Source organism: Garra rufa, chromosome 23, assembly GCF_049309525.1.
Source record: "Garra rufa chromosome 23, GarRuf1.0, whole genome shotgun sequence".
Taxonomy (NCBI): domain Eukaryota; kingdom Metazoa; phylum Chordata; class Actinopteri; order Cypriniformes; family Cyprinidae; genus Garra; species Garra rufa.
The window spans coordinates 37,272,675-37,300,638 of NC_133383.1; the positions used below are offsets into that span (position 1 = coordinate 37,272,675).

A 27,964-nucleotide genomic window follows, 5' to 3' on the forward strand; every position below is an offset into this window, starting at 1 on the left:
CTATTTTCAATATGTAATATAAGTCTCAGGTTTCCCCAGAATGTGTCTGTTAAGTTTCAGCTTAAAATAATCACACAGATCATTTATTATATAATTTTGAAAATGCCTATTTTGAGTGAAAGCAGAAATGAGCTGTTTTTGTGCATGCACTTAAATGCCAATGAGCTACTGCTTCCTTCCCACTTTTCCAGAATATGATTGTGCCTTCACAGCTCATACCTCAGACATCTGTTTGGTTTTGATTATGTCTATTGCTCTGAAATAATGCATTTTAAACCATCCCTGGTGAAAAAACAGCTAAAACCAGCCTAGGCTGGTTGGCTCGTTTTAGCTGGTCAACCAGGCTGGTTTAAGCTGCTCATAGCTGATTAGCAGGCTGGTTTTAGAGGGGTTTTGGCCACTTTCCAAAAACCACCAGCTAAAACCAGCCTGGCCAGGCTGGGAGACCAGCTAAAACCAGCTACTTCCATCTTAAACCAGCTAAGACCAGCCAAACAGCATAGGCTGGTTTTAGCTGGGGGTTTTTTCAGCAGGGATATTAGTTTAAACTTATGATATAGGGCTTTCTGAACGCACACACGACATGTGAATACTAAACTGAGATCACTTTTATGTCTTATTGTGCTTAAACTGACAAATACACACAAGTTTGTTAAAAAACACACATGAGTTACAAACAGTAATGTTTGTAAAGGTAAACAGCTGGGAAAGAAATTGCATGTCTATATTCAATCTGTGTGGCAGCGGCATACTATACAGTAATAATAGGACTCTAAATAGTGTTCTGGGCTCATCTATGCAGCCAACGACAGAGCAGTTAGCATGCTTTACTCTAACTTTCGCCATGGCGTTAGAACTGGTGCACCATTGTCGCTTGCGAAAACAAAATGATGGCCCCTTGGGTGGAAACTTGCAGATTTTTCACACTTTTGTTTACCAAAACAAAGTTATTGGGTTGTCCTTTTTCACGTTTTCTGAGTTGGTAGATGCACTGGGGACCCAAGACCCATAGATTTGAGATCTATGGCAGATGGTACAATTTTCTGTGAATACCAACTTCAATTTTGGTCTGTTCCTGTTTGAAACAATTTGTGGGTTTGTAAATGATATATTTTTTGGGGTGGACTGTTCCTTTTAAGGATGCTGCTGTCAAAGCTTGAGTTGGTTTCCATAGCAAGGCGTCCGTTTTGATGTCACAATAGTCCCCGGGGAGCAAACGCCCCACCCTAGACTGCTGTGCCAGAGTCAGCCTCATTTTATCTGGAGTAAGTATGTGTGTGTGGGTAGTATCCGATTGGGAATATTCAAGGACTGAGGCTCATTAGCAGGTTTTTTCTACGTTCCTAGAAAACATAATTTTATTTCCAAGCACAACTCACGTCTAAATAGCTCCTGCATGCCTGGACTTAGAACATCCACTCTTGGTAAAAATAAATAAATAAATAAACACTCATACACCAACAGTCATGTGTGCCTGGATTTAACTGTTTTCTCTGCATGTGTGACTCGATGGGTGTGGGAGTGTGTATGTGCATGTGGGTGAGTGTCTATAGACTCTTTTTCCCTGACTGCCCCCCCTCGTACTTTTCTTTTGCGGTCTTTCAAACCGGAATAAAAGGGAAAATTCCTTTGAGTAGGTGCTGAATGCGTGCGCCACATACCTCTCGCTCTCTGTCTCTCTCCCCCCAGCATTGTTTGGAGCCCTGGAGGAGGGGGTGGGTGGGGTCTCGGTGCCTGCAAGCATCTCTCTCTTTCTACATCCCTCCCTCTCCCCCTCCGTCCCTCCCCCCACCCACTGCTTTCATCCAAGAGCGATGAGGTAATCCCTGCCAGCGCTATGAAGCATAGCAAGCGCTAGAGTGAGAGTAAGAGGCAGTGGAACTGAGCAGGAGAGATATATTGAAAGTCAGAGAGGGAGAGAGAGAGAACGAGACATTGAGAGGGAGAGAGAGGAAGCCGGTGCAGATCTGGGATGACACTGGCTCCGGTGGAACAGCGATAGCACTGATCAGTTGCAGCAGTGGCTTGTGCACGGGCGAACACAAGGGGATAGGGGCATGACCCGGGGCTTCTAGAGGACTCCAGGGGTGGAAGAGCCGAAGAGAGGAGGACAGGAGCCATGACGGAGCGATGCAGCCTGTGGAGTGCCCTGTCAGCCGCTGCCTGCTGCTTCTACAGGGGCTCCTTCATGCAGGTGCAGGTGAGAGCCCCTGAATGCTTGCTTGCGTGTGAGTGTGCAGCTACAGAGTATGTGCATGTATACACGGTGTGGTGTGTGAGAAAAGGTGTGGATCTGCATTACATCATCTCTAAATGTGCCTTCAAGAGTTTCTGCATGAGAAGATGCATGTCACATTCTCAATGTGTGTGGTGTATGTAAGCATACATATTGATTCCTGTGATTGCGTCCAGGGCATCTGCTCGTGGGGAAGGGTGCCCCTCAGGGCTCTGTGTTTGGCCCGGTGCAATTGTGCAACCCCAACAACTGTGTCATTCCACCAGCCTCCGCTATGATATCACTGCACCCAGTGTGTGTGTGTGCGTATGTGCGAGTCTGTGTGCCGACTGGGCTCAGCTCACTTTGGCTCAGCTGTAATACTAGTGCTGATGATGCACAGTTGGATGAGCGGGCAGGCAGGGCTCTGTTGTCACCCTGCGGTTATGTAGTGGATTGTAATGGGCTGAGGAAACAGGAGAATGCATCAAAGTGGCTCTGGAGGTCATGCTTTTTATATCTGAAAGTGAAGATATATGGTTTCATGCAAGGCTCAGAATACAAAAAATGTCACGTTACTCTGACGAAGTTTGATATATGATCTCAGAACAACACAGGATTTGAGTTAGAAAGCTGGAAAAGGGGAATGGGTGTCGTCTAATTGTCCTCTATTTCAGCCAACTTGGACTGGATACAGTCCAATTTTGGCTCTGAGTTTGGGAGGTGCAACTCTACAAACAAGAACAATACTTCTTTGCCTCATCTACTTTTCTCACCCTCTGTTTGTTTTTTCCTGGTCTTTTCAAAAGCAAAACAGAGGGCATTTAGCATAATGAAATTATTGGGTTTTGTACCTCCCTATTGGCCAGTGACCCTGTTTCTCACTTATAAATGTACAGTTGCAGATGCATATGATGAAAAATGTGTCTCTATAAAAATAAATGTTTACAATACATTTAGCATAAGTTATTAACAGTTTGCAGAATTCATATTCATATATTTCCTCTCAAATACAGCAATCAATGCTTATTTAATTTGAAAAAACAATCTGTGCATATCTAAGAAAAAATTACAGTATGTTTACAGTTAACATTGCACAAACAGGGCACTTGGCTAGTATACATAGCACAAGCTTCCCAGCAGGCAAACAACGTCATAAGATATTGATATTTGGTTAAATTTCGGTTGCGACATTGGGTGACCAAAATTCAATGTCAATTTAACGTGTCAACATTAACTTCATATCCAATACTGACGTCAGCTGATAGTTTTTAGGTTGTGTAACCAAAATCCAACGTTAAGTCAACGCCAAATTGACGTAAAATACTGACGTCGACCCGATTTTCATTCTCAACAAAAATGCAACGTCTAGTCCAACGGTGCCTGCTGGGTTATAGAGACTTATATACTATATAAGTGCACCTCACACTTATGACAATTTGGCATATACTAAGAACAAAATTAAACTACTCAAATCCATGTAGGGGCCATGGAGGTTCATAGACTGTCTGTAATGATGTATGTGTTTGTCCCATTGGCCACCTGAGCTCAGAGCCGTACCAGGAGGAGATGATGGTGTCCCAGCTGTGGATTGGTAATAGTCATTCTGACTTGATATTCACATGCAGAAAAACAGACAGTGGTGAATTTCTTTGTGCCTTGAATTCTATCTAGTACCTTGACCTTGTGTGTACCTTTGAGTTAAACAGGTTTTTGCTTTACGGAATAGATAAATATTTTGGTTGTCATGTCTTAAAATCCAGTTTCGACCCATTCTCCCATTGATCTCAGATGTGTCCCTGCAGATTCTGATGTTGTATTGCTTTTTTGTGCCAATTCTTCAGCCTCATTACCAGTAAAGATGGTTGCAGTCTTGATTTTAATTGGGCTAGGCTACAGCATGTTTATCAGGGACAGCATCAACCCCAAATCCTCCATCTGCCTCTTGCAGTTGCACTTTGATTGTTTCATCTTAATCCCCCTATTCTCTGCCGGCTGGCAGCTTGACGGTCCTTTCGTCTATGACCCCACTTGCATATGTGGTCATGCTAGTTTTAACCACAGGGGCCATGGAACCACATTCACACTGGGGGTCCAAAATGAATACCTCAATACCATTTACACAGATTCCAGACACATTAGGACTGGTGTAATTGTCTGCTTTGATAGCTTGTTATTCTACGCTATGATTCAGTTGCATAGATTTCCCCCTTAACCTCTATCCCTTCCAGTCATTACAAAAAAAATTATTAATTTCATATTCAAATATTCAGGGGTAAGACTATCCCTCTCCCCTCTTTCTTTCTTCTCTTTTTCTTGTGTTTTCCTTTCTATCCTCTCCAAATCCTCTCTGGTGCCGCCGTCTCTTCCCCAGGGCTGTGGCGGCATAGCAGCTGTTAAACAGAAAAGTTCAAGAGTAAATCTGCCTGTTACTGAATGTGAGGATAACCTAATTACACTGGGCTGTTTTCTCTCCTAATGAACGCCACGCAGATTTAGAGTGCTGGGAATTTTTTTTTTTTTTTTTTTTTTTGTATACCTCCCCCCAAACTGCTTCTGTACCAATTTCTTCTCATCCCTTTGATGAATGGGGCTAAACTAGAAGTCCCTTAGAGACTGGATTAGTCTTCATTCATATTGTGTATACTTCTCAAACTAATGATGTTTGTTCTGCTTTGCTTATCACGCAAATTAAGGTACTGAAGTTGTCAAAAGTGTTAAATTAGACAGAGACCATCTGTGCAAAAGTTGTGTTTGTCTATCCCAACAAATCCCAACATTTCAACCATTCTAAAGTTGTCTGTTTGATTTATAAAGTTACGCACTGTCATTCTCATACTGCCCCAACAGCAGGGGTGTCCAGTCCTGTTCCTGGAGGACCACCTTTCTACAGACCTGCTCCAACACAAATTAATCCTGAAGACCTTAATTAGCTAGTTCATGTGTTTAATTGGGGTTTGCATTAGACTTTGAAGGAAGGTGGCCCTCCAGAATCAGGTTCACACACTCTTGACCAACAAGGTTACCACACTGATCCAACATAACTCATTAACCACATTTATTGGGACAATGTGAGCTAGCCTTTCAAAGCAGTGGCTCCCAACCCTGGTCCTGGAGCACCCCTAACAAAACACATTTTGTGTGACTTTCTTATCAGATACACCCATTTCAGGTCAAATTAGATGTGCTTTATTAGGGGTATGTATAAACTGTGCAGTTTTGGGGTTGGTATCACTGGTTTATTTGAGCTGACATTTGATAATCGGTTGCTTAATCAAAAACTGTGTTCTCTTTTATCTTAGAATATGATTAAATAGAAAGTTGCCAGCAAAAAATCAATGTGGTTAATTTGTTGATGTGCCTTAACCCTGTCAGTGCACTAAATCAAAGAAACTGTTAGCTGGTTGTTTGCTATTTTAGCTGTATTTCATATTTAAGTGTGAGTGGAATAGAAGTGGAATTAATAAGAGATGTTTTTCTATTATCTGAACATAGATCAGAGGGCTTTTTTTTTCATGGCTGGCCAGCAGAAGTCTTTTATGCTTCCGTCTCTTTAAGAGAGCGGTGAGATCATAGAGAGTTGAAGAGACGCTTTCAGCTCATCTCATTGCAGATTTCACAGTGCTGTCTCTCTTCCATCCCTCCCTCAACTCATCCTCTCCACTGCCTCTATATCCAAGACAATCACGCTGTAAATCCAATAGGTCAGTGCGATTGGTTGTTAGCTCTGAACAGGAAGTGTCTCTGTCTTAGGCGTCCACTAGCAGATGCTTCAGTGACAGAGGATTATCAACACCAGCAGGAATTAATTTCCTCTGAAGTGAAAGATAAGACAATATCACGGCAGAGATGTCCTAAAGTTTCAGTCCCACAGAGGATCTGTTGAGTAGGTGGGTGTGGACCAAAGGAAGGGGGCTGGGAAGTGGTGTAGGCTGGAGTCAGGTCTGTTTTGTATGTCCACTTGACCTTTATCCCAGCTTGACCTTAGTGGTCAATGGGCAGCAGCAGGCCATTGTCCAGTTCACTGATAAAAAAGGGTGTGTTTAAGTGATCTCCAGCCCTGCTCCTGGTGAGCTACTGTCCTGCAGACTTCAGTTCCAACACCTGCCTGTAATCATCAAGTAACCCTGAATACTTTGGCTGCATCTGAAAACCTAAGCAGCTGACTTGTTGCCTTGTTGAGGCAGCGTAACAGTTTAATGATCTACAACAAAGTAGAACAAAAAGTTGGTCAAAAACCTATGTATACACATAAACTGACCACCAAATGCAACTTTCAGATGCCATCGTTATTTTTTTGCTCAACCATCATGGAGTGGAATGCACAGGATTGTGGGATATCAAAGGCAGCAAAGGATACATCTATGCTTCCTTCAAAAATCAACCGAAGGTATCTCAGGAAGCAGGAAGTGAAGCTGACATTGGATTCAAACGTGCCTTGATGCCTTCCTACCTTAAAATGTGTCCTCCGAAGGCAGCATTTTCCAGTTTCTGGATGCAGCTTTTGATTATCCCCTAGTTGAAAAAAACAGCATGTGCTTGTTAGGTATGTTTTGAAGCATGGCTGCTGGTTTGAGCTTGTCCTTAGCTGGTCATGTGCTGGTTCTATGAAACTAGCTCCTGCACAGGACCAACTCAAACCAGCAGCCATGCATCAAAATGCATCTAACCAGCATATGCTGTTTTTTTCAACAGGGTAGCTGGGTTAGGTATGCTTGATTGGGGTTGGTGCCCCAATAGAGACCCCTCTGCCTTTTCTTTTAAACGTTATTAGACAGAAGGGGGCTTTGTCATTACTTACTTGTTTTGGTCACAAAACAGGGGCCACTTCAAGGCCATCACTGGGGCCGCAGACACTGATCTTAACAGGTAGAATCAGTCATGCATGTAGGATACAGATGACCAGCGAAGGGGGTTTAGAACACAGCTTGTCCTTTTGAACTCTGTCTGTTTAATCCTGGTTATTGCTAAACAATGTTCTGTAACAGGTCTTATCTAGTGTTGAAAATATGGCCAATACGTGACTTGGCTTAATGCCTTATCAGTGCACAGGGTTTAGTCCAATATTCCTTGGTTTTGTATGAGGTGATGTTATATTCATTCACGTTGTTGTTGCAGTGTTGCATGACACCTGGCTACTGTTTATCTTGATTGAGCATGTGTTCGACCAGTTCAAACAAGGACCATGCGTTTGCTATCTCAGTGACATTTGAGTACCAGTCACTTGTTAGACTCCAACCTGTCCCTCTATGCATCATTCCGCATTACCGTAGCACCCATCACTTTAGAAGAGCCACTACAGTGAATTACCGTCGACAGCAGAGAATTATGGCACGCTTGTTAACACAATAGATCAGAACAACCATAAAAATGCATTTTATTGTCTGAGATTGAAGAGATACCACCCACCACGCAGCAACCGAAGCGCCCTAAATGACAAAATGATGAGAAGGAAAGATTAGACGGCTAATTGCAGTAAATGAATTCAATTGCATTTCAGCCGTGCCTTGGCGAAGTGTGGCGATAACAAAATTGAAATTGCAGCAAAAAAAGCATAGCTGGAAACTTCTAAGCTTCTTTGGGCTGTTGTGGTGTCCTGATTGGATTAGTTATAGAGTCATGCAGAGCATGTAATCTTTAGTTTTGCATTGTACTGTATGTTAAATTGACTTAACCTTGTTTGCTAGCAGTGCACAAGGCAGGAACTCATATTTCATATGGTCATATTTACTGGCACATTGATTAAGGGTTGTCTTTGAAAAATGTTGGGGTAAGCATAAGAAAATTAACCTTGTTTGCTAGTAGTGCACAAAGCAGGAACTCTAGTCATATATATTTTTCACATTGATCAAGGGTTCCTTATGAAAAAAGTTGGGGTAGGCATAAGAGAATTAACCTAGTTTGCAAGTAGTGCGCAAAGCAAGAACTCTAGGCCAGGCCCTTGTCTGACAGCTTATCAGAATTCTCGGGCCTGTCCTTTTTTCCCCTTCTCCTAAAACAGCTTATACTAGGCTACTGTTTCAGCTCTTAAAGTAGTTCAGTTTTGTCTGAAATGGCAAAGTGATTATATAAGTTCATTTGGAAAAAATGTTTAGAGCATGTAAGTTTTTGTTTTTTTAAAGTAACGACCAAGCGGCCAGCGGCAGACAATGAGTTGATCATAGCCTATGTTTGATCAATTTAGTCTTCTCAAATTATCACAACCTGCCTAAAATTTAATCTATAGATGTAAAACAGTTTAAGAATATCACAATGTTAGTTTAAATGCTTAACCTATATAAATGTGCACTTTTAGACGCATATCCAATCGTTTGTGCGGAGTGTGGAAGCTGAAGCATGCTTTACAGGACATGGAGGCACCACCATGATCACTTGCATTGGAAACATTTTAAATTACACCATATTTTTTGCTCGTAAAGGTAAGAGTAATACAGCATTCAAGGCTGTAAAGGGTCTACTTTTATTTGTGTGCACTCACAATATCAACAAAACGTTGTGCTTTTAATAAAGAAAACAGGATGCGCTTTCTGCAGTTTAGCTTTTGAGCAGGAGTGCTTCTGATAAACCGAAATTAAGCAAATAGCCTACTTGCCTCACTGACTTGATAAATATATCTACAGTATAGAAAGCTTACGGGACACTAAACTAAATAAATCGAGGGCCATCAGACCTGTGCTAAAATGCAGGGCTCTAGTGCGCAAGGCAGAAACTCTAGTCGTATCCATTGACACACCGATCAAGGGTTGTCTATAAAAAAAATTAGGGGTAGGCATAAGAGAATTAAACTAGTTTGCTAGTAGTGCACAAAGCAGGAACTCTAGTCGTAATTACTTTCACATTAAGGGTTGTCTATGAAAAGAATTGGGGTTGGCATAAGAGAACTAACCTAGTTTGCTAGTAGTGGGTATCCATTGACACATTGAACGAGGGTTGTCTATAAAAAATTTAGGGGTAGGCGTAAGAGAGCTGGGAAATTATGAACATCCAGAAGAGTGGATTTCTCCTCGAAGGTCTTGGAAGGAGTCTTTGCTCATATGCCTCTGCAGCAACTACAGAAAAACAATGACATCATGTACAGGGTGGAGAACGAGAACGAGAGAAGAGAGAAAGGGGACCTTGACATCGCAGTGGGATATTGCTGGCTAATTCTTAGTGTGTGTGGTACGGTTTAGCGCATGCTGAGAAGGGATGGTGTACGTCCAGTGGGAGATTAGCTAAGTGGCAACACGCACGCACGCAAGCGGTCTGGTGTGTGTTTATTATCTGTGTAAGGGAGTTCCCCAGCACTCTCCATCTCTGCTCCCCCCACTCCAGGAGGAGTGCATCATCTGCAGTGTCGCCATGGTGACAGCCTCACGCTCCAGGACAACCCCACCCCCGTATCCCAACCCCCATCAGAGACGCACTGATTAGGTTGCTCCCGTCACCATGTGGCTGCATGTAAATGTGTGTGTAATGAATGTGTGAACACCGTTAAGCCTGCTGGTGCAGACATTTGCTTTTGTGCACACCTGAGCTGTATGAACAAAGCACTAGGCTACATCCTATTACAAACTCCTATTAGCACTTCATTCAGCTGTACACCTGAAGTATCACCGGGACAGTTTAGCAGTGTACCGCTACAGTGCGACCCTAACTGAGAGGTCACGGGCCACCCGCCAATGCAGGCCCCTCCCCAGCTGTACATGAATGAAAGTGAGATCTCAGCACTGTCTACGCTGCCAGCCAATGGCACGCACCGCTGCGGAGCTCTCCGGAAGAGATGACATCATCTCTAGCCAATCGTAGCATCGCTCAAGGGCTGACTGCTGCAGGCTTGACAATGCAATGAGATATAGTGTCTCACCGAGGTGAGATTGAAAGAGAAAGGCAAGGCAGAAATGCAAGGAAGCATGTTGCGATATCCTTTCGCTCAGTGCGAACACCAGATATAATGTTGAAATGACCTCAAAGGCATTCTGTCTGCTATCAGGGGTGGATGACAGAAGGGCAGGTGTGTGTGTGTGTGTGTGTATGTGTGGCTGACAGTGATATCTCTCTGTGACCTGCCAGCCGGCATTACGAGGCAGATCTTCTTGCCACTGTGTGTGTGTGTGTGTGTGTGTGTGTGTGTGTGTGTGTGTGTGTGTGTGTTTGTGTGTGGATTCTTATTAGGGCGATACGTCTTTGCCCGGAGGTTGCTGACCAGACTGTATGTTCAATACGCAGCAGCTATTAGCATTCAGTAAACACTCCATGACCTAAGCCAGAGCGGTAACATTTCCATGTGCTTATAAAAACAGACCTCGCCCTTTTATCTCTCTTTCACTCTCTATGCACATGTGTACAAATGCAAATGTGAATGTTTAGCTAACATATTCCTGTCATCCAATGGTTGCTGGTGCTCTCACCTGGAAACTCTTATTGAGAGTTGCTGTAAATGTGCATTATGCTTTAATATGTGACCCTGGACCACAAAACCAGTCTTAGGTAGCACAGGCATATAGCAATAGCCAATAATACATTGTATGGGTCAAAATGATTGATTTTTCATGTAGGCAAAAATCATTAGGATATTAAGTAAAGATCATGTTCTATTAAGATATTTTGTAAGTTTCCTACTTAATTTCCTACTAAACTTAACTTTTGATCAGTAATATGCATTGCTAAGAACTTCATTTGGACAACTTTAAAGGCAATTTTCTCAATTTTTTTCCCACCATCAGATTCTAGATTTTAAAATAGTTTTAATATCTCAAAAAAGGACCCTTATGGCTGGTTTTGTGGTCCAGGGTCACATATATGTTTTTGCATGGCAGTAGTTTACATAAAAGGAAGCAGTGCTTATTGCAATGTTGCACTGTTTTTATTTGTGTTGGATTATTAATTGCATTCTGACACATTTTCTAACACTGCAATGTGTGAAACTGAGCTTGCATTTGCACATCCCTCATACCCATCATCTTTCTTTTTCTAAATAGTGTGTCATTCTGAAATGCTCAGCTGTTCTTATCTTTGACGTCAGGACTTCGATAGGTCATGACTGCTTGTATAGGGTTTGTATAATGTGCTTAGTGTTTAGGGACAGTTTTGACACACCAGTGAGTGTCATTCTGAAGCTGATGTGTGTGACTGTAAATGTGTGTATTGATCAGAGAAAGTGATGAGGATGTGTATGCATCACTAATCTCGTGGCTCACTTGATGGTCATCACTAAAAAGAGTGTTTTTTTACACATAGGCTACGTTCACACTGGAGTTTAGTGTGGCCCAATTATCTAAGTGTTTTGGGTGATAGCGTGAACTACGGAAATCAATGACATTTGACATGTTCAGTTCTCATCTTGGGCCACTTTCATTTCGGAAAAGTTCGGTTGGAATTCATGTGATTTGACATTTACAGGAATACTCCCCCTGAACATCATTTCCCTTTATTTTTAAATCAATAAAACTCATTTAGACACGTTTTGTCATGTTTGTTGGCATATATATTAAACTGTGCCTTGCGAAAGTATTCAGACCACTTTGTTTTTATTTACTTATTATGTTCATATTTTGTTATGACCAGAAATTAATACATTGAAATAATTACATTGCATAAGTATTCAGACCCTTCTCTAAATACTTGACATTTAACACAGTAGCTAATTTTGACGCACACAGAATAAGAAAGCACAAACTTTTGATTGCTGTGTGAACATAACCATAGTTACACACACATCAATAGCATGGTATCTCCATCATCAAAGGTCAGAGAATGATCCGTTAACATTTCCTCAAAACACAAACACTGCCAGCGCTTGACAGTGCTTCCTAAAGAACGTCTGAGCTTTTTCCGCCACTTCCTGTCATCTTTTCCCCCCTCTATCTTTCTCTCTGAACATCTGAGAGATAGATGGAGGATGTGATGGAAGATGCCTGTAAGGTTACACTCATAAATTCACTTGTATTGACCTTTCAGACCGCCCTTTCACTTTGAGGCTACACAGCGATCCGTTTATGTCCAGAAATCCAGAAACAGATGAACTGGATTGAGTTTAGCACGTTGGATTCATTTTGAATCTGTTGCCAATCAGATGAGTAGGTCCATGTTCATAGCCCTTTTACTTTTATTATATAACTGATGCTCCCCAGAAGTCTTTTATCGAATTTGGTGTCTTCATAATTTCAGCTGGTACGTCTTCCAGGCTGTGTAATTAATCTACAGCTGACATTTATTGATTAATCAATCGGACATGTCTTTATATTCCTTCGCCAACTCACCCTGCTGCAGTTTTTTCCTTTGGGGCCGTGCCCAGTGCGGCATTGTGGGATGTGCGGTTTATTTGAACGTAAAATAGCCCCTTGCCTTACACTTTTACACTAGGCTAATACACAGATCTGCTCACACACACATAAAAGCTGCTACCTTGGATTCACAACGGTTTTGATGGGGTTATATTGACGTGTCCTAAGACCCCACAATCCATCAGTGCCTTGACCCTGTGACCCCTTACAGCCTGTAAATTGGCTCCTAATTGGTTGCTCTCTTTGAGAAACAGGAAGCAGAGGTGTCTCCGGATGGCAATGGCTCATTGTGACAGTTCATGAATATTAACGCTTGTGCGGTCAGGTCAGGCGACTGTCAGTGTTGCAAAAATATTGCGTCATTTGAAAATTACTGTCCTTTCCAAACCTGGTGAGCTGTTTTGCTGTCTACTGCATGCAGAGATACTCACTGTGTTTGGAACAGGTCTAATGAGTCAATTCAATTACCATAAATGTTTTTCTAAAGGGTTGTCTATTGATATTTGCAACTGTAAACGAGAGTTGGCAATTTAAGGCAAAATTATTGACACTTATGCAGCAAAGTTGAACAGAATTGGCTTGAAAGGGGCTTGTCGATTGATTTTAGTAGTTTTTGGGTTAGCATGTGTTGCTAAGCTAACATGTTTTTCTAAAGGGACATCAATTGATATTTGCCATTGGAGATTGTTCATTCTCAGAGAGAGTTGGCAATTTAAGGCAAAATTATTAAGTGATGCTGCAAAGTTGAATAGACTGCTAAAAAGTGGCTTGTCGACTGCACTGTAAAAAAATTTATTCAACCTAAAAAAGTAAGTGTTCATGCTGGCTTAAAATTTTAAGTTTAGTCACCATGAAATGTTAAGATGTACTACAGGAAAACGTGGAAATTTGAGTTGAGTAAACTTAAAATTTAAAAGCAACACAAACACTTACTTTTTTCACTTGAAACACTTTTTTTCTTTTTTTTTTTTTACAGTGTGATTTAAATAGTTTTTGCATTAGTACATATTGCTAAGCTAACAATGTTTTTCTTTTTTGTGTGTGATCAACATTTTTATTCAGATTTTTAGTTTCACTTCGGAAACATCCCGATTCATAGTTCAAAACAAAAAACTATGTACAAACAGATGCCATGAAGCTGTCCACTTGTACAATAAAAGAGGGAAAAAAATATATGAGAAATAAAAGTCAGATAGGTATAAGGATGTCAACTTTTTAACCTATCTAGCAACATCACAGCAATATTTGTCCAACTCTGAATAGTATTGTCTTTTGCGCCATTGAGCCTGGCAGTGGTACCTTCCAGCATGGCAATGTCTCTGAAGTATGATAGCCAAATGGAAGTTGTGGGAGTGGAAGGTTCGATCCATATCTAAGCTAACAATTTTTTTCTAAAGGGTTGGCTATTGATATTTGCCACTTGATGTCATTCATTCTCAGAGAGATTTAGCAGTTTAAGGCAATATAATTTACAGTGATGCAGCAAAGTTGAGCAAAATTTGTTCTAAAGTCACTTGATGATTGAATTCAGTAGTTTTGGGGTTTTAGAAAACCATTGCTAAGCTAAAAAAGGTTTGGCAATTGATATTTGCCACTGGAACTCATTCATTCTCAGCGACAGTTGCCAATTTAAGTCAAAATTATTGGCCATGATGCAGCAAAGTTGAACAAAATTTGCTCAAAAGTTGCTTAACGATTGATTTCAGTAGTTTTTGGGTTAGCACATGCTAACAATGTTTTTCTAAAGGGTTGCCTATTGATATTTGCCACTGGAAGTTGTTCATTCTCAGCAAGAGTTGGTCATTTGAGGCAAAATTATTGACACTGATGCAGCAAAGTTGAACAAAATTAGCTTGAAAGTGGTTTGATGATTGATTTCAGTAGTTTTTGGTTAGCACATGTTGCTAAGCTAACAATGTTTTTCTAAAGGGTTGCCTATTGATATTTGCCACTGGAAGTTGTTCATTGTCAGCAAGAGTTGGTCATTTGAGGCAAAATTATTGACACTGATGCAGCAAAGTTGAACAAAATTAGCTTGAAAGTGGTTTGATGATTGATTTCAGTAGTTTTTGGTTAGCACATGTTGCTAAGCTAACATTTTTTTTCTAAAGGGTTGCCTATTGATATTTGCCACTGGAAGTTGTTCATTGTCAGCAAGAGCTGGTCATTTGAGGCAAAATTATTGACACTGATGCAGCAAAGTTGAACAAAATTTGCTTGAGTGGCTTGGCAATGGATTTCAGTAGTTTTTAGGTTAGCACATGTTGCTAAGCTAACAATGTTTTTCTAAAGGGTTGCCTATTGATATTTGCCACTGGAAGTTGTTCATTCTCAGCAAGAGTTGGCAATTTGAGGCAAAATTATTGACACTGATGCAGCAAAGTTGAACAAAATTAGCTTGAAAGTCATTTGACGATTGATTTCAGTAGTTTTTGGTTAGCACATGATGCAAAGCTAACAATGTTATGATAATCATAAATACAGAGCACATGTATATTTCCTGAAATATTTTAGTTTTTGCGTTTGTTAAATCTTTTATTTAGTTTACAGTAATCTACATTTGCATAGACAGTATTTGCATTACAGTAATCTTGCATTTGGCATAGATTCATTTTCTGGATTTGCCGCATTAGCGAAGGATGCAAAGCAATGCTGCCTTAAAATTTGACATCACAGCAAAACAAGTAGTGATAGATCCTTCATTCTGTTTTGTGACGTACCTACAACTTTAACAGATTATCAACAAATGTAATGTGGGTCTTGGTTCAATCCATCAGCTGGAAGTAGCTCTGGAGAAATCCAACATTACTGGCTGGAAAAATCCTATATATGTCATCAGAGAGAAGCCAGTCACTACACCAAAAATCAAATTATGATATTTTGATCAAATTATAAGGTCAAAAACTAAAAGATATGCATGGAAGAATCTTTCGCAATAAGATCAGTAATGCGCATTTAGACAATAGCTGTCTTATTAGACAGCTAGGCACAAGCTATTATGCTTCTGCACATACATTAGCGCGCTAACAGTGAAATTACAGCAGTTAAGCAGTTAAAAATGTCAGCACTTGAAGTTAACCACCACAATCATTATGTATTCTCCGAACACTGTGTTTTTTGGTACTCTTTGTGGGAATTCAAATCTTGAATGAGGCTCCCGCTGTTTCTATGATTTCAGCTTTTTGTTACACTCGCTAAATCACGGCGCTGAGATGCTATTTGGCTAATACGGATGCCGTGAATGTCGAGGCATTTATCCGCAGAGATGTGTTCTCTCCAAACCCGTGATGAAAGATAAGTCATGTGTGTTTTCCTGTGGTACTTGCCCCCCTCTATGACACCATATGCCCAAAACCCTCAGAAACACACTTGCTTTGAGCTGCTCCCTTAACACATAGGGACCAAACCACCCGTAGACCCCATATGGCCAGTTTCTCTTGCTGCCTGTCCTCTCTTGCTCTCTATCGCGCGTGAGCCCGGAGGGAAGAGGGTAATCAGGATGTTTCTCCTGCGCCTGTCAGCGTAACAGGCCCATGTGTCACAGAGCTGCATTACGAACCGGCAGAGGCACACAATAGTAGCACAAAAAAAACTAGGGTGAAATAGCATTGCTAATGAAGACGATTGTCATTTCAGGCTGTTTAACCTTCTCTGTAGTAGTTTCATCATTGTTTTGCCTTTTATGTCATCCTGTTATTTTTATTTATTTTATTTTTTTTGTACAAAATTCTAGGGTTCTAGGGGATCTGTGGAGAAAGTAGCGAGAAAAATATATATATAAAATGTATTTTAGGGCTCTCAAAATAAACAAATTAATGCAATGTGACACTTAATGCATATGCTATTGATATTATTACAGTTTATTATTTAAGTGTGCAATTAGCATTTTTTGTATTTGCATTATTTGCTTTTTTTCTCTGTTAAAAGCTATTTGGAAAATATTACATTTATAAATAATATTATCATTATTACTTCATAATCTTACTGTTTATTAATAAATGGCATTTTTTAAATTTCTCTACAAAAAAAATATTTTTTATATATTATTTTCTAAAGGCAATTTGGGAAAAAAATTGAATGTATTATTATTTTTTTATTTTTTTTATTTTTATTTTTATTATTACTGATTGCTCATGTGTAAGAATAAGAAATAAAAGCCAAATATATGCATGTTATTTTAGTGATAGATTATTACTGTTTATTATTTAAGTGTGTTGCATTGCAATTTTTGTATTTACTATTTTTTATATTTTGTTGTTGTTGTTATTATTATTATTATTATTATTATTATTATTATTATTATTATTATTATTATTATTATTATTATTATTATATTGACGGATCAGATAGAATAAGAAATAAAGCCAAATATGAAATATGTATTATTATTATTATTATGTAAAAATATTTAATAATATTACTCTTATTAGTAAAGTCTATTAAATTGTAATTTTTGTGTTTTTGGAAAAAAATAAATGTAAATTATTTTTAAATGTTCTTTCTAAATGCTATTTTGGAAATTATTATTATTATTATTATTATTATTATTATATTGACTGCTCATGTGTAAGAATAAGAAATAAAAGCCAAATATAAAATATTATTATTATTATTATTATTATTAATAATAATTTGTCATTTGTAAAAATAATCATTAATAATAATCATTAAAAAATAAATGATTTTTAAAATGTTCTTTCTAAACGCAATTTGGGGTAGTATTATTATTATTGTTGTTGTTGTTGTTGTTGTTGTTGTTTTATATTAACAATTATTTTATAATAGTACTGTTTATTAGTAAAATCTATTAAATTGTAATTTTAGTATGTCCCTATACTATTAATAATAACAATAACAACAATAATAATAATAATAATAATAATTAATAATAATAATAATAATAATAATAATTTGTAATTTGTAAATGATTTTTAAAATGTTCTTTATAAACACAATTTGGGCTATTATTATTATTATTATTATTATTATTATTATTATTATTATTATTATTATTATTATTATTATTATTATTATTATTATTATTATTGTTGTTGTTGTTGTTTTATATTAACAATGTTTTTATAATATTACTGTTTATTAGTAAAGTCTATTAAATCGTAATTTTAGTATGTCCCTATACTTTTTGGATAAAAATTAATGTTTTTTAAATGTTATTTCTAAATGCTAATTGGGAAATAATAATAATAATAATAATAATAATAATAATAATAATAATAATAATAATATTGACTGTATAATATAGTTGTATAAATGTTATCTGTAAACATACTGTATATTTACAGCTTAGTCTAAATAGTCTAGATATGGCTTATTTTGCCTAATATACTGAATCATAATATCATGAAGAGCCTCAAGTGGAGAGTCACACATCCTGCCACTCACACTGCCAAAGGAAAGAAAATAATGAGCAAATCCACTCTTAGACAGCCAATCACGTGCCATTATCCAGCATTCTTCAGCTGAATTAGAAGCGTGGAAGCTAATTCATAATTGATGCTTAATTATCAATCTCATTTGAAACGATCATTACCTATGCATAGGAAATCATTCAGACCCTGAGGCCTGATGGGCCACAGGAAGCACTCAGGCTTTATAGAAATGCTTGAAGAGGAATGTATGTCAACACACCCAGAATTCCCCACACGCCTCAACAGCAGATCACTGGCCTAATGTTGCAGACAGAACAGCTGGCTGATGGGGTGTCGTCCACATGCATCCACCCAGAATTTCCCCCTCATTTCCCCAAGACTCATCTCACTGCCCTTGAGACGTCCCATCAGAGGGGACCGAGCATCATTTCCATGACAACAGCACGATTAGGTGTTTGCTCTCTGAGTGTTGAGGTCACAGTCTTGGCACATGAGACGTAGGCCCTTTCACACACACACCGCGGCCCTCGGTGAGCACCGAAAAAACAAAATGCCCCCCGTGGCATGCGGCTGACTGATCGTGTTTGACAGGAGCCAGTGTGTGCGTGTGTGTTTTGACGTGGGACTGGCTGTATCAAAATGCTAAAGAGCGCTCTTTCATTTTTAATGGGTCAAGAGGGTTGCCAAAAACAGGAAGCGCAGGGCGGCTTTGAGATGACCTAATTCCTGCTCTGCTGTGAGCTGAGGTCATGCTGCGCTCTTTAAACTTCTGATGGTAATTCTTTAAAAGTGGATTGCATGTGAATCCCTGTTGAGCAGTACAATAAAAGTACCATGGTACTGTTGCGAAAAGTTACTTTTAAAAGTACAATAGTAGTAGTACAATATTGCCTTACTCCATAAAAGTAACTAATTGTGTAACTTAGTTACTCTTTATGGACAGTAATGCTTTTGCATTACTTTGTGTCACCCAGGCTGGACAAAAAGCTACAAATGTAAGCCACAAGCTACATTTTTGGCAACTTTAAAGGCTCTTTCAATCCAAAAGTGAAATTAATGAACATGGGAACGCAGAGGAGAGATGTCAGTGAACTATGAATGATATTTTGTAAATTTTAAGTAATGCATTTCTTTACTAGTTACTTGAAAAAGTCGTTTGATTACTTAAGTTACATTTGTGACCCTGTGGCCACAAAACCAGTCACAATGGTCAATTTTGTTAGGATAGAACAATATTTAGCCCGAAATCTGGAATCTGAGGGTGCAAAAAAATTTAAATATTGAGAAAATCGCCTTTAAGGTTGTCCAAATGAAGTTCTTAGCGATGCATATTACTAATCAGAATTTAAGTTTTGGTATATTTACGGTAGGAAATTTACTAAATATCTTCATGGAACATGATCTTTACTTAATATCCTAATGATATTTGGCATAAAAGAAAAATCGATCATTTCGATCCGTACAATGTATTTTTGGCTATTGCTACAAATATACCCGTGCTACTTAAGACTGGTTTTGTGGTCACACAACTTTTGTGGTCTGGTTTTTGGACATTCCACAGTAATACCACAGAAGAAATACCTTGGAATACCATGTAAATACATTTACTGCACTGTAGTACTGCCACAGTAATTTATTTCATGTTGACTTTAAGAGTTTGCATAGACCCGTTGGCGAAGCAGATGGCAGCCGTACAGTCGTTCTTCAAGACTACAGACTTCACAGTCAAGAGTCATTGCACCTAAATTTGTCTGCAAAGCAGAAGAGGGAGAAACAAGTGCAGTGCAAAGACAGAATGAGAGAGAAACAGGAGAAAAGGGGGAGGATAGAGAGATTGAGGCCTGATGCCAAGACTGCTAAGATTATACAAGACATTTAAAATGTCACACTGTACATTTGTAAACCGCAAGTTTACATTCCTATTTGCATATTCAGGAGCTCAATAACATTGATTCAATGAATACAGCTTATGACAAACATGACCTGTTTTAATAACTGCTTGTTCATCTGTGAAAATGTCATTGTGTAAGTCAGCTCTGGCTGTTTCAAACAAATAATATGGTGTCTTGTTGATTCTAGTTAGAATGTGTTGTGGTCTCAGCCTGTGGATTAAAAAGATTGTAACCCAGGGTTAAGTGTAGCATGACGAAAACGTACCTGTGGGTACTTCGCTAGATGCGAAATTTGTAGCGCCATGTATGTTTCGCGACATAGTCAATGTAAAATATCCACTGAGTGGCACTAAAAGAGTGTTTGTTTTTCCCTGGAACAGATGAATGTACATATGGTATGTTTTATGTGATGTTGGTTTTGTAAGTGTTACCGCAGTTCTGGCCTGAAATGTCCATAGAGTTAAAATAACGTATCATCTGCACTACACCTAAACTTATCCTATAGTATGAACAAAAGCACATGTGATGTAAAATTGCAATTGGAAGCATGCCGTTTTAGCTTGTTTTTTGATATCACACTGAGCTTACAAATCAGTTCACAATCCAAAGCGCATCATGACCATGAATACTGAATTAATAAAATGTTCCAGATTCACTGGCCATGCAGTCTGAGCAATAACCATAAGCAGTCTGTGCTGTGGTTCCTCACGCTCCGGGACAGTGAGCCAGACACTCGAAATACGGAGATAAAAACTGTCTTAACTTCACACTGTTTATTTACAGTGGCTTTTCCTTTAGCTTTTCTGAGACTCTCTGTAGTGTATTCTTCCATTAAATTTAGAAAAACCTGTAAATGTAAGATTTATTTAGGTTGAACATATATAAACATATTCAAAATCTAAAGGCCTAATTGTCTTCTTGGCCATACAGCTTGCTTTTGTCCATATACTCTCTCAGGACAAAAAGGCACAAAAAATGTCACTGGGGCAGTACCTTTTCAAAAGGTACAAATATTTAGGTACTAATATGAACTCAATCTCATCTTTTCACACTGAGGACAACTGAGGAACTCATATTAAAGACTCAGGTTCAAAGATTCACTGATGCTCCAGTTGGAAAAACGATGCATTAAGAGCCAGGGGTGTAAACTTTTGAACAGAATGAAGTTGTGTACATTTTTCTTATTTTGCCTAAATATCTTTTCTTTTTTATTTTAGTACTGCCCTTCAGAAGCTACAGAAGGTACTTACATGTTTCCCAGAAGCCAAAACAAGTTAAATTTACCCTGATATTCAAATTCTAAAAGTTTTTATTCTTAATGCATCGTTTTCCTTCTGAAGTTAGTGTTTGAACCTTCTGTAATAGTTGCATATGAGTCCCTCAGTTGTTCTCAGTGTGAAAGGATGGATCTCAAAATCATACAGTCATTGTTGGAAACAGTTCAAACACACAAAAATGCTGAAAAACCAAAGAATTTGTGAAACCTGAAGGATTTTTCTGAAGAACAGCGGGAACAACTGTTCAGGACAAACAAGGGACTCACAAACAACTATCACTAACAAAAACAAAAAAAAAAGCTGTGGATCATTCAGGTAACAACACAGTTTTAAGAATCAAGTGTATGTAAACTTTTGAACAGGGTCATTCAACTATTATTTTCCCTTGTGGACTATATGTAAACATCTTTTATGTGAAATATCTTATTCAGATCAGTACTAAGTAATAAAAAAATAACATGCATTTTGTATGATCCTTCTTATTTTGGTAAAATAATTAATATTTTGCAGATTCTGCAAGGTGTATCTAAAGTTTTGACCTCAACTGTACTTATATGTGTCCTTTATGGGTACAAAGGTATACCTTTTGAAAAGGTACTGCCCCAGTAATGGCTTTTGTACCTTTTTTTTCTAAGAGTGCACAGTGAAAATAGGTGTTGATTTACTCCAAATAAGACACAAAGCACCATGAAAGTATCTAAAAACTTGTTATTGGCATACATCGATGGCATTGCCACACATTTTTGGGGGTTGCAACGCATTCTACAGAGCCACTAAAGGGACATGGTTAGCCGCTTACTAGCGATAGCCTGTTACCTTACAGTACATAAAATTTCACTTACCATATAAACAGAGCAAGGCGAGATGACGATGGCGAATGATTTGCAGATCCTGAGCACTACTGTCAAACATCTAATGGTGTAAAATGTGTAGTAAGTACTGCCGCTTCATAGTAAACACAAAGTATGTGTGATCACGAATCTCAAAAGTGAAAGTAACTAGCGAGCGCACATTCAAAAGCATTTTCAATAGTATGAACAAAAGCAGATGTGATGTAAAATTGCAATTGGAAGCATGCCGTTTTAGCTTGGTTTTTTTTTTATCTCTCATCTTTTAGCCCCTTCATTGTGAGTTTTTTTTTTTTTTCACGGGATTTGTTCCCAAGTATTTCACATCCTAAGTCCAGTTCTGTGCCGGCTGAGCTGAGTAAGCTTGTTACAAAACATATGGAGCTGTAATCATAACGGTGTACGAAAATGATTACAAACATTACATTTTCAATGCCCCGCATATTAATAGCGGCTCCCTGATGCCTGCCAATTATATGCAATGTAATTACCCAATGATGTAATTGTGAGACAGTATTGAAATATGTTTTTTCCTCCCATCTCATATTTTGGAAGGTGTGGGGGTGGAATTATTAAGCCGACTCAACATCATGATGTCTGTCAGCCATTGGCAATGGACGATGGTATCATTAATCGGCCCAACCCTAGAAATTGGTGTCATTAAAACGCCCCCTAAATGAGAGAATTTCCATCCTTGGATGACCTGTTCCTTCAAGGAATCAATGTCATGTGAACTTTTAACCTCTTGTATTACATCTTACCGGCCAAAGGAGCTCATCTGAGATCAAAAATATCCAAAGCATGTTGATCTGTATGTTCATGTAAACATAGTTATCATTTTACATCTCTTAAGTATGCACAACATCAGCTCATTTTGTTGTTAATAGAGTCATATGAGCTCTAGTACCTCATTTGACCCGCATATGTCCGTGTTAAACACCAGAGAGTGTGTGTGGGTGTGTGCTTGAAACAGAGACAGACAGGCCAAGAGAGAAAATCTAAGAAACAGAAATCATTTTAAGATGTAATATGTTGGGATATAGGCCAGCGATGACAGATATGGGGATTTAGGGGAGATTCGGCTGGTGTAAAACAGCAGGGATAGATGAAGGGATAATGCAAAGATGGTTTTCTAGGAGATAAGGGCATGATAGGGGCATTAAGACGGCTTAAGGTGGGATAAAGGGACAGCAACACAGCATGGGCAGCAGATGGACAACGTCTTAAAATCCGGATCCCTGGGTCAACCAGAGGGAAAGGTCACAGGCCTGGGTGTCTATGTAGATGGACAGGGCTTAAACCTTGAACATAAACACTATAAGGGTTTGCAATCCAAAATATCTTATTAACATTGTCCGACTGCCCAGATATCGCCCCCTCTTGTTGTCCCACAGTTGTCCAAGAACATGCATTAAGCAAGTACGAAGGAACCAGTTGCTTGCAAGGTGTCAGCTGAGGATTCACATCTACTTTTGGACATTTCTATAGAGTTTGTTTTATGGTCTAAATCATATTCCACATCAGCGTGGCAGGTGATTTTAACACCAGCTGTCCTGTTATCTCTCACAGCGATGGGTCAGTGCTCAGCAGGGCCGACTGGATTAGCTCTACCCCAGAGAGCAGACTCAATGACAGGCACTGACCTGTGAATCTTTATCTGCCATATCTGCGCTTCGTGTCGGCCTAATGGTTTTTTGCGTCTATGGTTTTCCTTTCACCCAGAGGAGCAGCTGCACTCAATCACACGCGATCTGAGTGATTGCGAAGCCTCTTCCGATTGGTGGAAATGGAATTAGGTGGGTGGGTGTCTTGGTTTCATGGAACGCCACAATTGGTGGAAGAAAAGAATGGGGGTGCTGAGTGAAATTGCGTGATGAATCATGCTGGATGTTATTCATGACAAGCCATGGGGGTTTGAAGATAAACACCACTGAATGGTTGGTGTTTGTGCATGAATTTACCCCGGGATTTCAGTCAAATGTGTCCCGCAAGATGCAGTAGGAGACCAAATATACAAATCAACTGAAAACTCCCGGTTTTATTTCAAGAAACATAGCAGACAATGATCCAGAACTCATAATCCTATCACTTCAACCCTGTCTAAAAGCCTTCCATCAGAGACAGCAAATTAAATTTGACAAAGCGCTGCTATGGAAGTCAGAAGTACAGTTTGTTCGATATATATCATACTATCTTAAGTTTCTAGGTCAGAGGTATTCAATTAAGGTTTTAGGAGGTTCAGTCTCTACTTTACCTTCTTGGCAAATATGGTTTAAATGCCTATTAAATGAAGTAAGCGGTGTGCATTGTTGTACATTTCCAAGTTGGCAGCAATGGTACTTTGTAAAAATATGAAATAATAAATCTTACATAGACAAAGTAGTCTCCAAACGGCTGCTTAGTCTAGTATACATGGTTAAATGTGGATATGTGCAGTTGTTACTCAAGTAACATTTCTAATGGGTAAATATATATCAAATAAATATATCAAAACCTAATTTTTGATTGCTAAGAACTTTATTTGGTCAACTTTAAAGGCGATTTTCTCAATATCTTTTTGCACCCTCAAATTCCATTTTGAAGAGTTGTATCTCTGCCAAATATTGTCCTGTCATAACAAATCATGCATCATACATTATTCAGCTTTCAGATGATGTACAAATCTCAATTTCAAAAGTGAACCCTTACAACTGGTTTTGTAGTCCAGGTTCACATATGTTTGTTTATGACAACATTAATCTGTGAGAAATGATGGGTTGGGGTCCGAATCCTACTATTTAGTGACTGTTCTGTTGAAGGTTGTGTCTGATTGTCACAACCCACGTTTCTGGTATATTTGTCCTCTGGAAAATGTGGGAAAGCATATCTGATTTGATTGACATTCAGGTCCATCAGCATCTCTGGGAGATGTAGATTTTATACCCCAAAAAGTTTGCTGTCAGTGCTGTCTCTTTGCTGCTGGTGCCCCGTCATGTTCCTGGAAGTATAATTGTTTTTCACAATGCATTGCTTTCTTGCTTTGTAAAATGCTTGAGGTGTGTGCGTGTGGTGCATGAGACACATGAAGGAACCGGGCCGACTCACACAATGGGAGGTTTCCATGACAACCAGAGCTTCAGTGCTGGGGGTGTGTGAGCCGCATTGGTCCTATCACCCCCTTTCCATCTCTCCTTCTATCTCCTCTGTATCTTGAATTTCTTTCTGTCCCTGTGCCTCTGTAGAGGTTACATTGTGCGTCCGTGTGTGCGTTTGCGCATGTGATCAGGTCATTTCCCCCAGCATGCGCTTCATTAGACTGCCAGAAGTGCTTTCTCTGTGGAAGAAAGAGGGCAGTGAGAAAGACATTTTAGCCCTCCAGGAGCAGCTCTAAGTGGGGCAAGGGGACTTGAAACGGCCCAGGTATCTCTCTGGAGTCTTCAGACATCAGTGTTTGAAAGCAGAACGCAGCTTGATCTCATTCAATCTCTCTTCAGGCTCTTTAATGAGTGAATCTCTGCAGAAATGACAATGCGGGCTTGCGAAAGCTTATTCAGAACTGCTGTCTCCTTTCTCATCTCTTCTCCTCGGATTTCATCTAGTCTCATCTCTTCTTTTAGTTTGCCACAATCCCATGCTAAGCTTATCTTGCATTGTCTTTTCTTGCTCTTCACCCTAACTTTGTCTCGTTTAGTTTTTTCTCATACCGTCTCCTCTCGTCTGATCACATCTTGTCTCATCACTTCTTTTAATTTGTCTTATATTTTCTTGTCTCATGTCACCCCAACTTCCTTAAATTTCTCAGCTTGCCAAACATTGTCTTGTCTCTTCTCTTTTCCTCTCCCGATTCACCTCTGCTTTTTATAACTCTTGTCTCATCTTACCTCACCTTTTTTCTGATCTTATCTCATCTCTTTTCATCTTTCCTCATCAATTTTTTCTCGATTCCTCTTTTGTTTTTGCATCATTTCTTGTCTTGTGTCTTGCTCTTGTCTCATCTCACCTCACTTTGTCTCGTCGTTTCTCATCCCTTCGATTCTTGACTTATTTCTTCTTGTCTCAGTTTACCTCCTTTTTCTATCTTGTCTTTCTCGCAGTACCTCACTTTGTCTCATTTTGTCTTTACTCATCTAGACCATTCTCTTCTTGTCTCATCTCTACTTTTATCGAGTTTTTTCTTACCTTGTTTTGTCTCGCTCATATCGTCTTGTCTCATCTTTTATTTTCTTGTCTCAATTTATAGTATTTGCATATTTTCCTAACTTTTTGTCTCATCTTGTCTCAGTTCATTTATTTGCATCTTTTCTTGCCTTTTTGGTTTTGCTTTTCTCTGACCTTACTTCTTTTTGTCCCAACGTTTCTTGTCACATCTGTTCTCATCTTGTCTCTTCTCTCCTTTTCTTGTCTCAGTTCACCTCTGCATCTTGTTTTGTCTTGCTCTTGTCTCATCTCAATTCACTTAATGTTGTCTTGTCTAATCTTATCTCATTGTATCAATTCATACAGTTTTTGCATCTTTTCTCAATTTGTTTTATCTCGATTTTGTCTCAGCTCTCACCTATGTCTCATCTAGTCTTTTCTTATCTTGTCTCATCTCTTCTTGTCTCAATTTATCTATTTGTGTCTTGTATTGCCTTGTATTGGCTTGCCTTTCTCATCTCACTTCACTTTGTTGTCTTCTGTTATCTTGTCTTGTCTAAAGATTTGAAACTTTTCTTGCCTTTTTTTGTTTCGCATTTGCCTCGCCTCACTTATTTTCATCCTGTCTTTTCTTGTCACATCTCTTCTCATCTTGTCTCTTCTCTCCTTTTCTTGTCTCACTTCACCACTTCACATCTCATTTTGTCTCGCTCGTCTCATCTCACATCACTTCATGTTCATACAGATTTTCCTCTTTTCTTACCTTGATTTGTTTCAATTTTGTCTCACCTCTCACTTTTCTCTTATTCAGTTATCACTGTTATCTCTTCTTGTCTAAAGTTTTGCATCTTGCCTGTTTTTGTTTCACTTTTGTCTTGCATAACTTATTTTCATCCTGTCTGGTCTCTTTACGTCTCTTCTCCTCTTGTCTCTTCTCTCTTTTTTGTCTCAGTTCACTTGTTTTGTCTCGCTCTTGTCTCATCTAACTTCACTTCATGTCCTCTTGTCTCATCTTATATTTTCTTGTCTCAATTCATAGTTTTTGCATTTTCTAACCATATTTCTCTCACCTTTGTTTCATCTTGTCTCTTCTCGTCTCAATTCATTTATCTTACTTCACTTCATGTTGTCTTCTATTATCTCTTCTTGTCTAAATTTTGCATTTTTTCTTGCCTTTTTTTCACTTTTGTCCCAACTCACTTCTTTTCGTCCTGTCTGTCTTCTCATCTTGTCTCTTCTCTCCTTTTCTTGTCTCAGTTCAGCTCTTTGCATCTTATGCATTTATCTCGCTCTTGTCTCATCTCAATTTACTTAATGTTGTCTTGTCTCATCTTGTATTTTAAAATGATGCAGTTTTGGCATCTTGCCTTGTTTGTCTCAATTTTGTCTCACCTCTCACTTTTGTCTCTTTTCTTCACTTTTGTTTAGTCTTGTCTCAATTAATTTATTTGCCACTTGTCTTTCCTTTATCTCATCTCACTTCACTTAATGTCATTTTCTATTGTCTCTTCTTGTCTAAAGTTTTGCAAATCTTTTTTTGCCTTTTTGTTTCACTTTTGTCTCGCCTCTTGTCTTTTCTTTTCACGTCTGTTCTCATCTTGTCTCTTCTCTCCTTTTCTTGTCTCAGTTCGCTTTTTTCATCTTGTTTTGTCTCGCTCTTGTCTCATCTCAATTCACTTAATGTTGTCTTGTATAATCTTGTCTTCTTGTCTTAATTAATAGTTTTTGCATCTTTTTTTCATTTTTTATCTCAGTTTTGTCTCACCTCTCCCCTTTGTCTCATCTAGTCCCTTCTCATCTTGTTTCTCTCATCTCACTTCATGTTGTCTTCTGTTCTCTTCTAAAGTTTTGTATCTGTTTTGTCTTTTTTGTTTTGCTTTTGTCTCACCTCACTTCTTTTCATCTTGCCTTTTCTCATCTTGTCTCTTCTCTCTTTGTCTTGCTCATGTCTCATCTCACTT

General features: G+C 38.8%; 1 protein-coding gene across 3 annotated transcripts in view; it reads left to right on the top strand.

The window, feature by feature from the left end:
- The window catches only part of sh2d3ca (SH2 domain containing 3Ca), a 61,433-nt gene that overhangs the window by 13,359 nt on the left and 20,110 nt on the right, over nt 1–27,964 (top strand). The window contains exon 1 of one of the 3 annotated variants that reach the window (XM_073829716.1): nt 1,881–2,200. The exons of the other annotated variants lie outside the window; for them this stretch is intronic. Coding sequence (XP_073685817.1) covers nt 2,120–2,200 — 81 coding nt within the window. The 5' untranslated portion in view covers nt 1,881–2,119. Of the gene's footprint in view, nt 1–1,880; nt 2,201–27,964 lie in introns of those variants that run through there. 3 annotated transcript variants of the gene reach the window in all.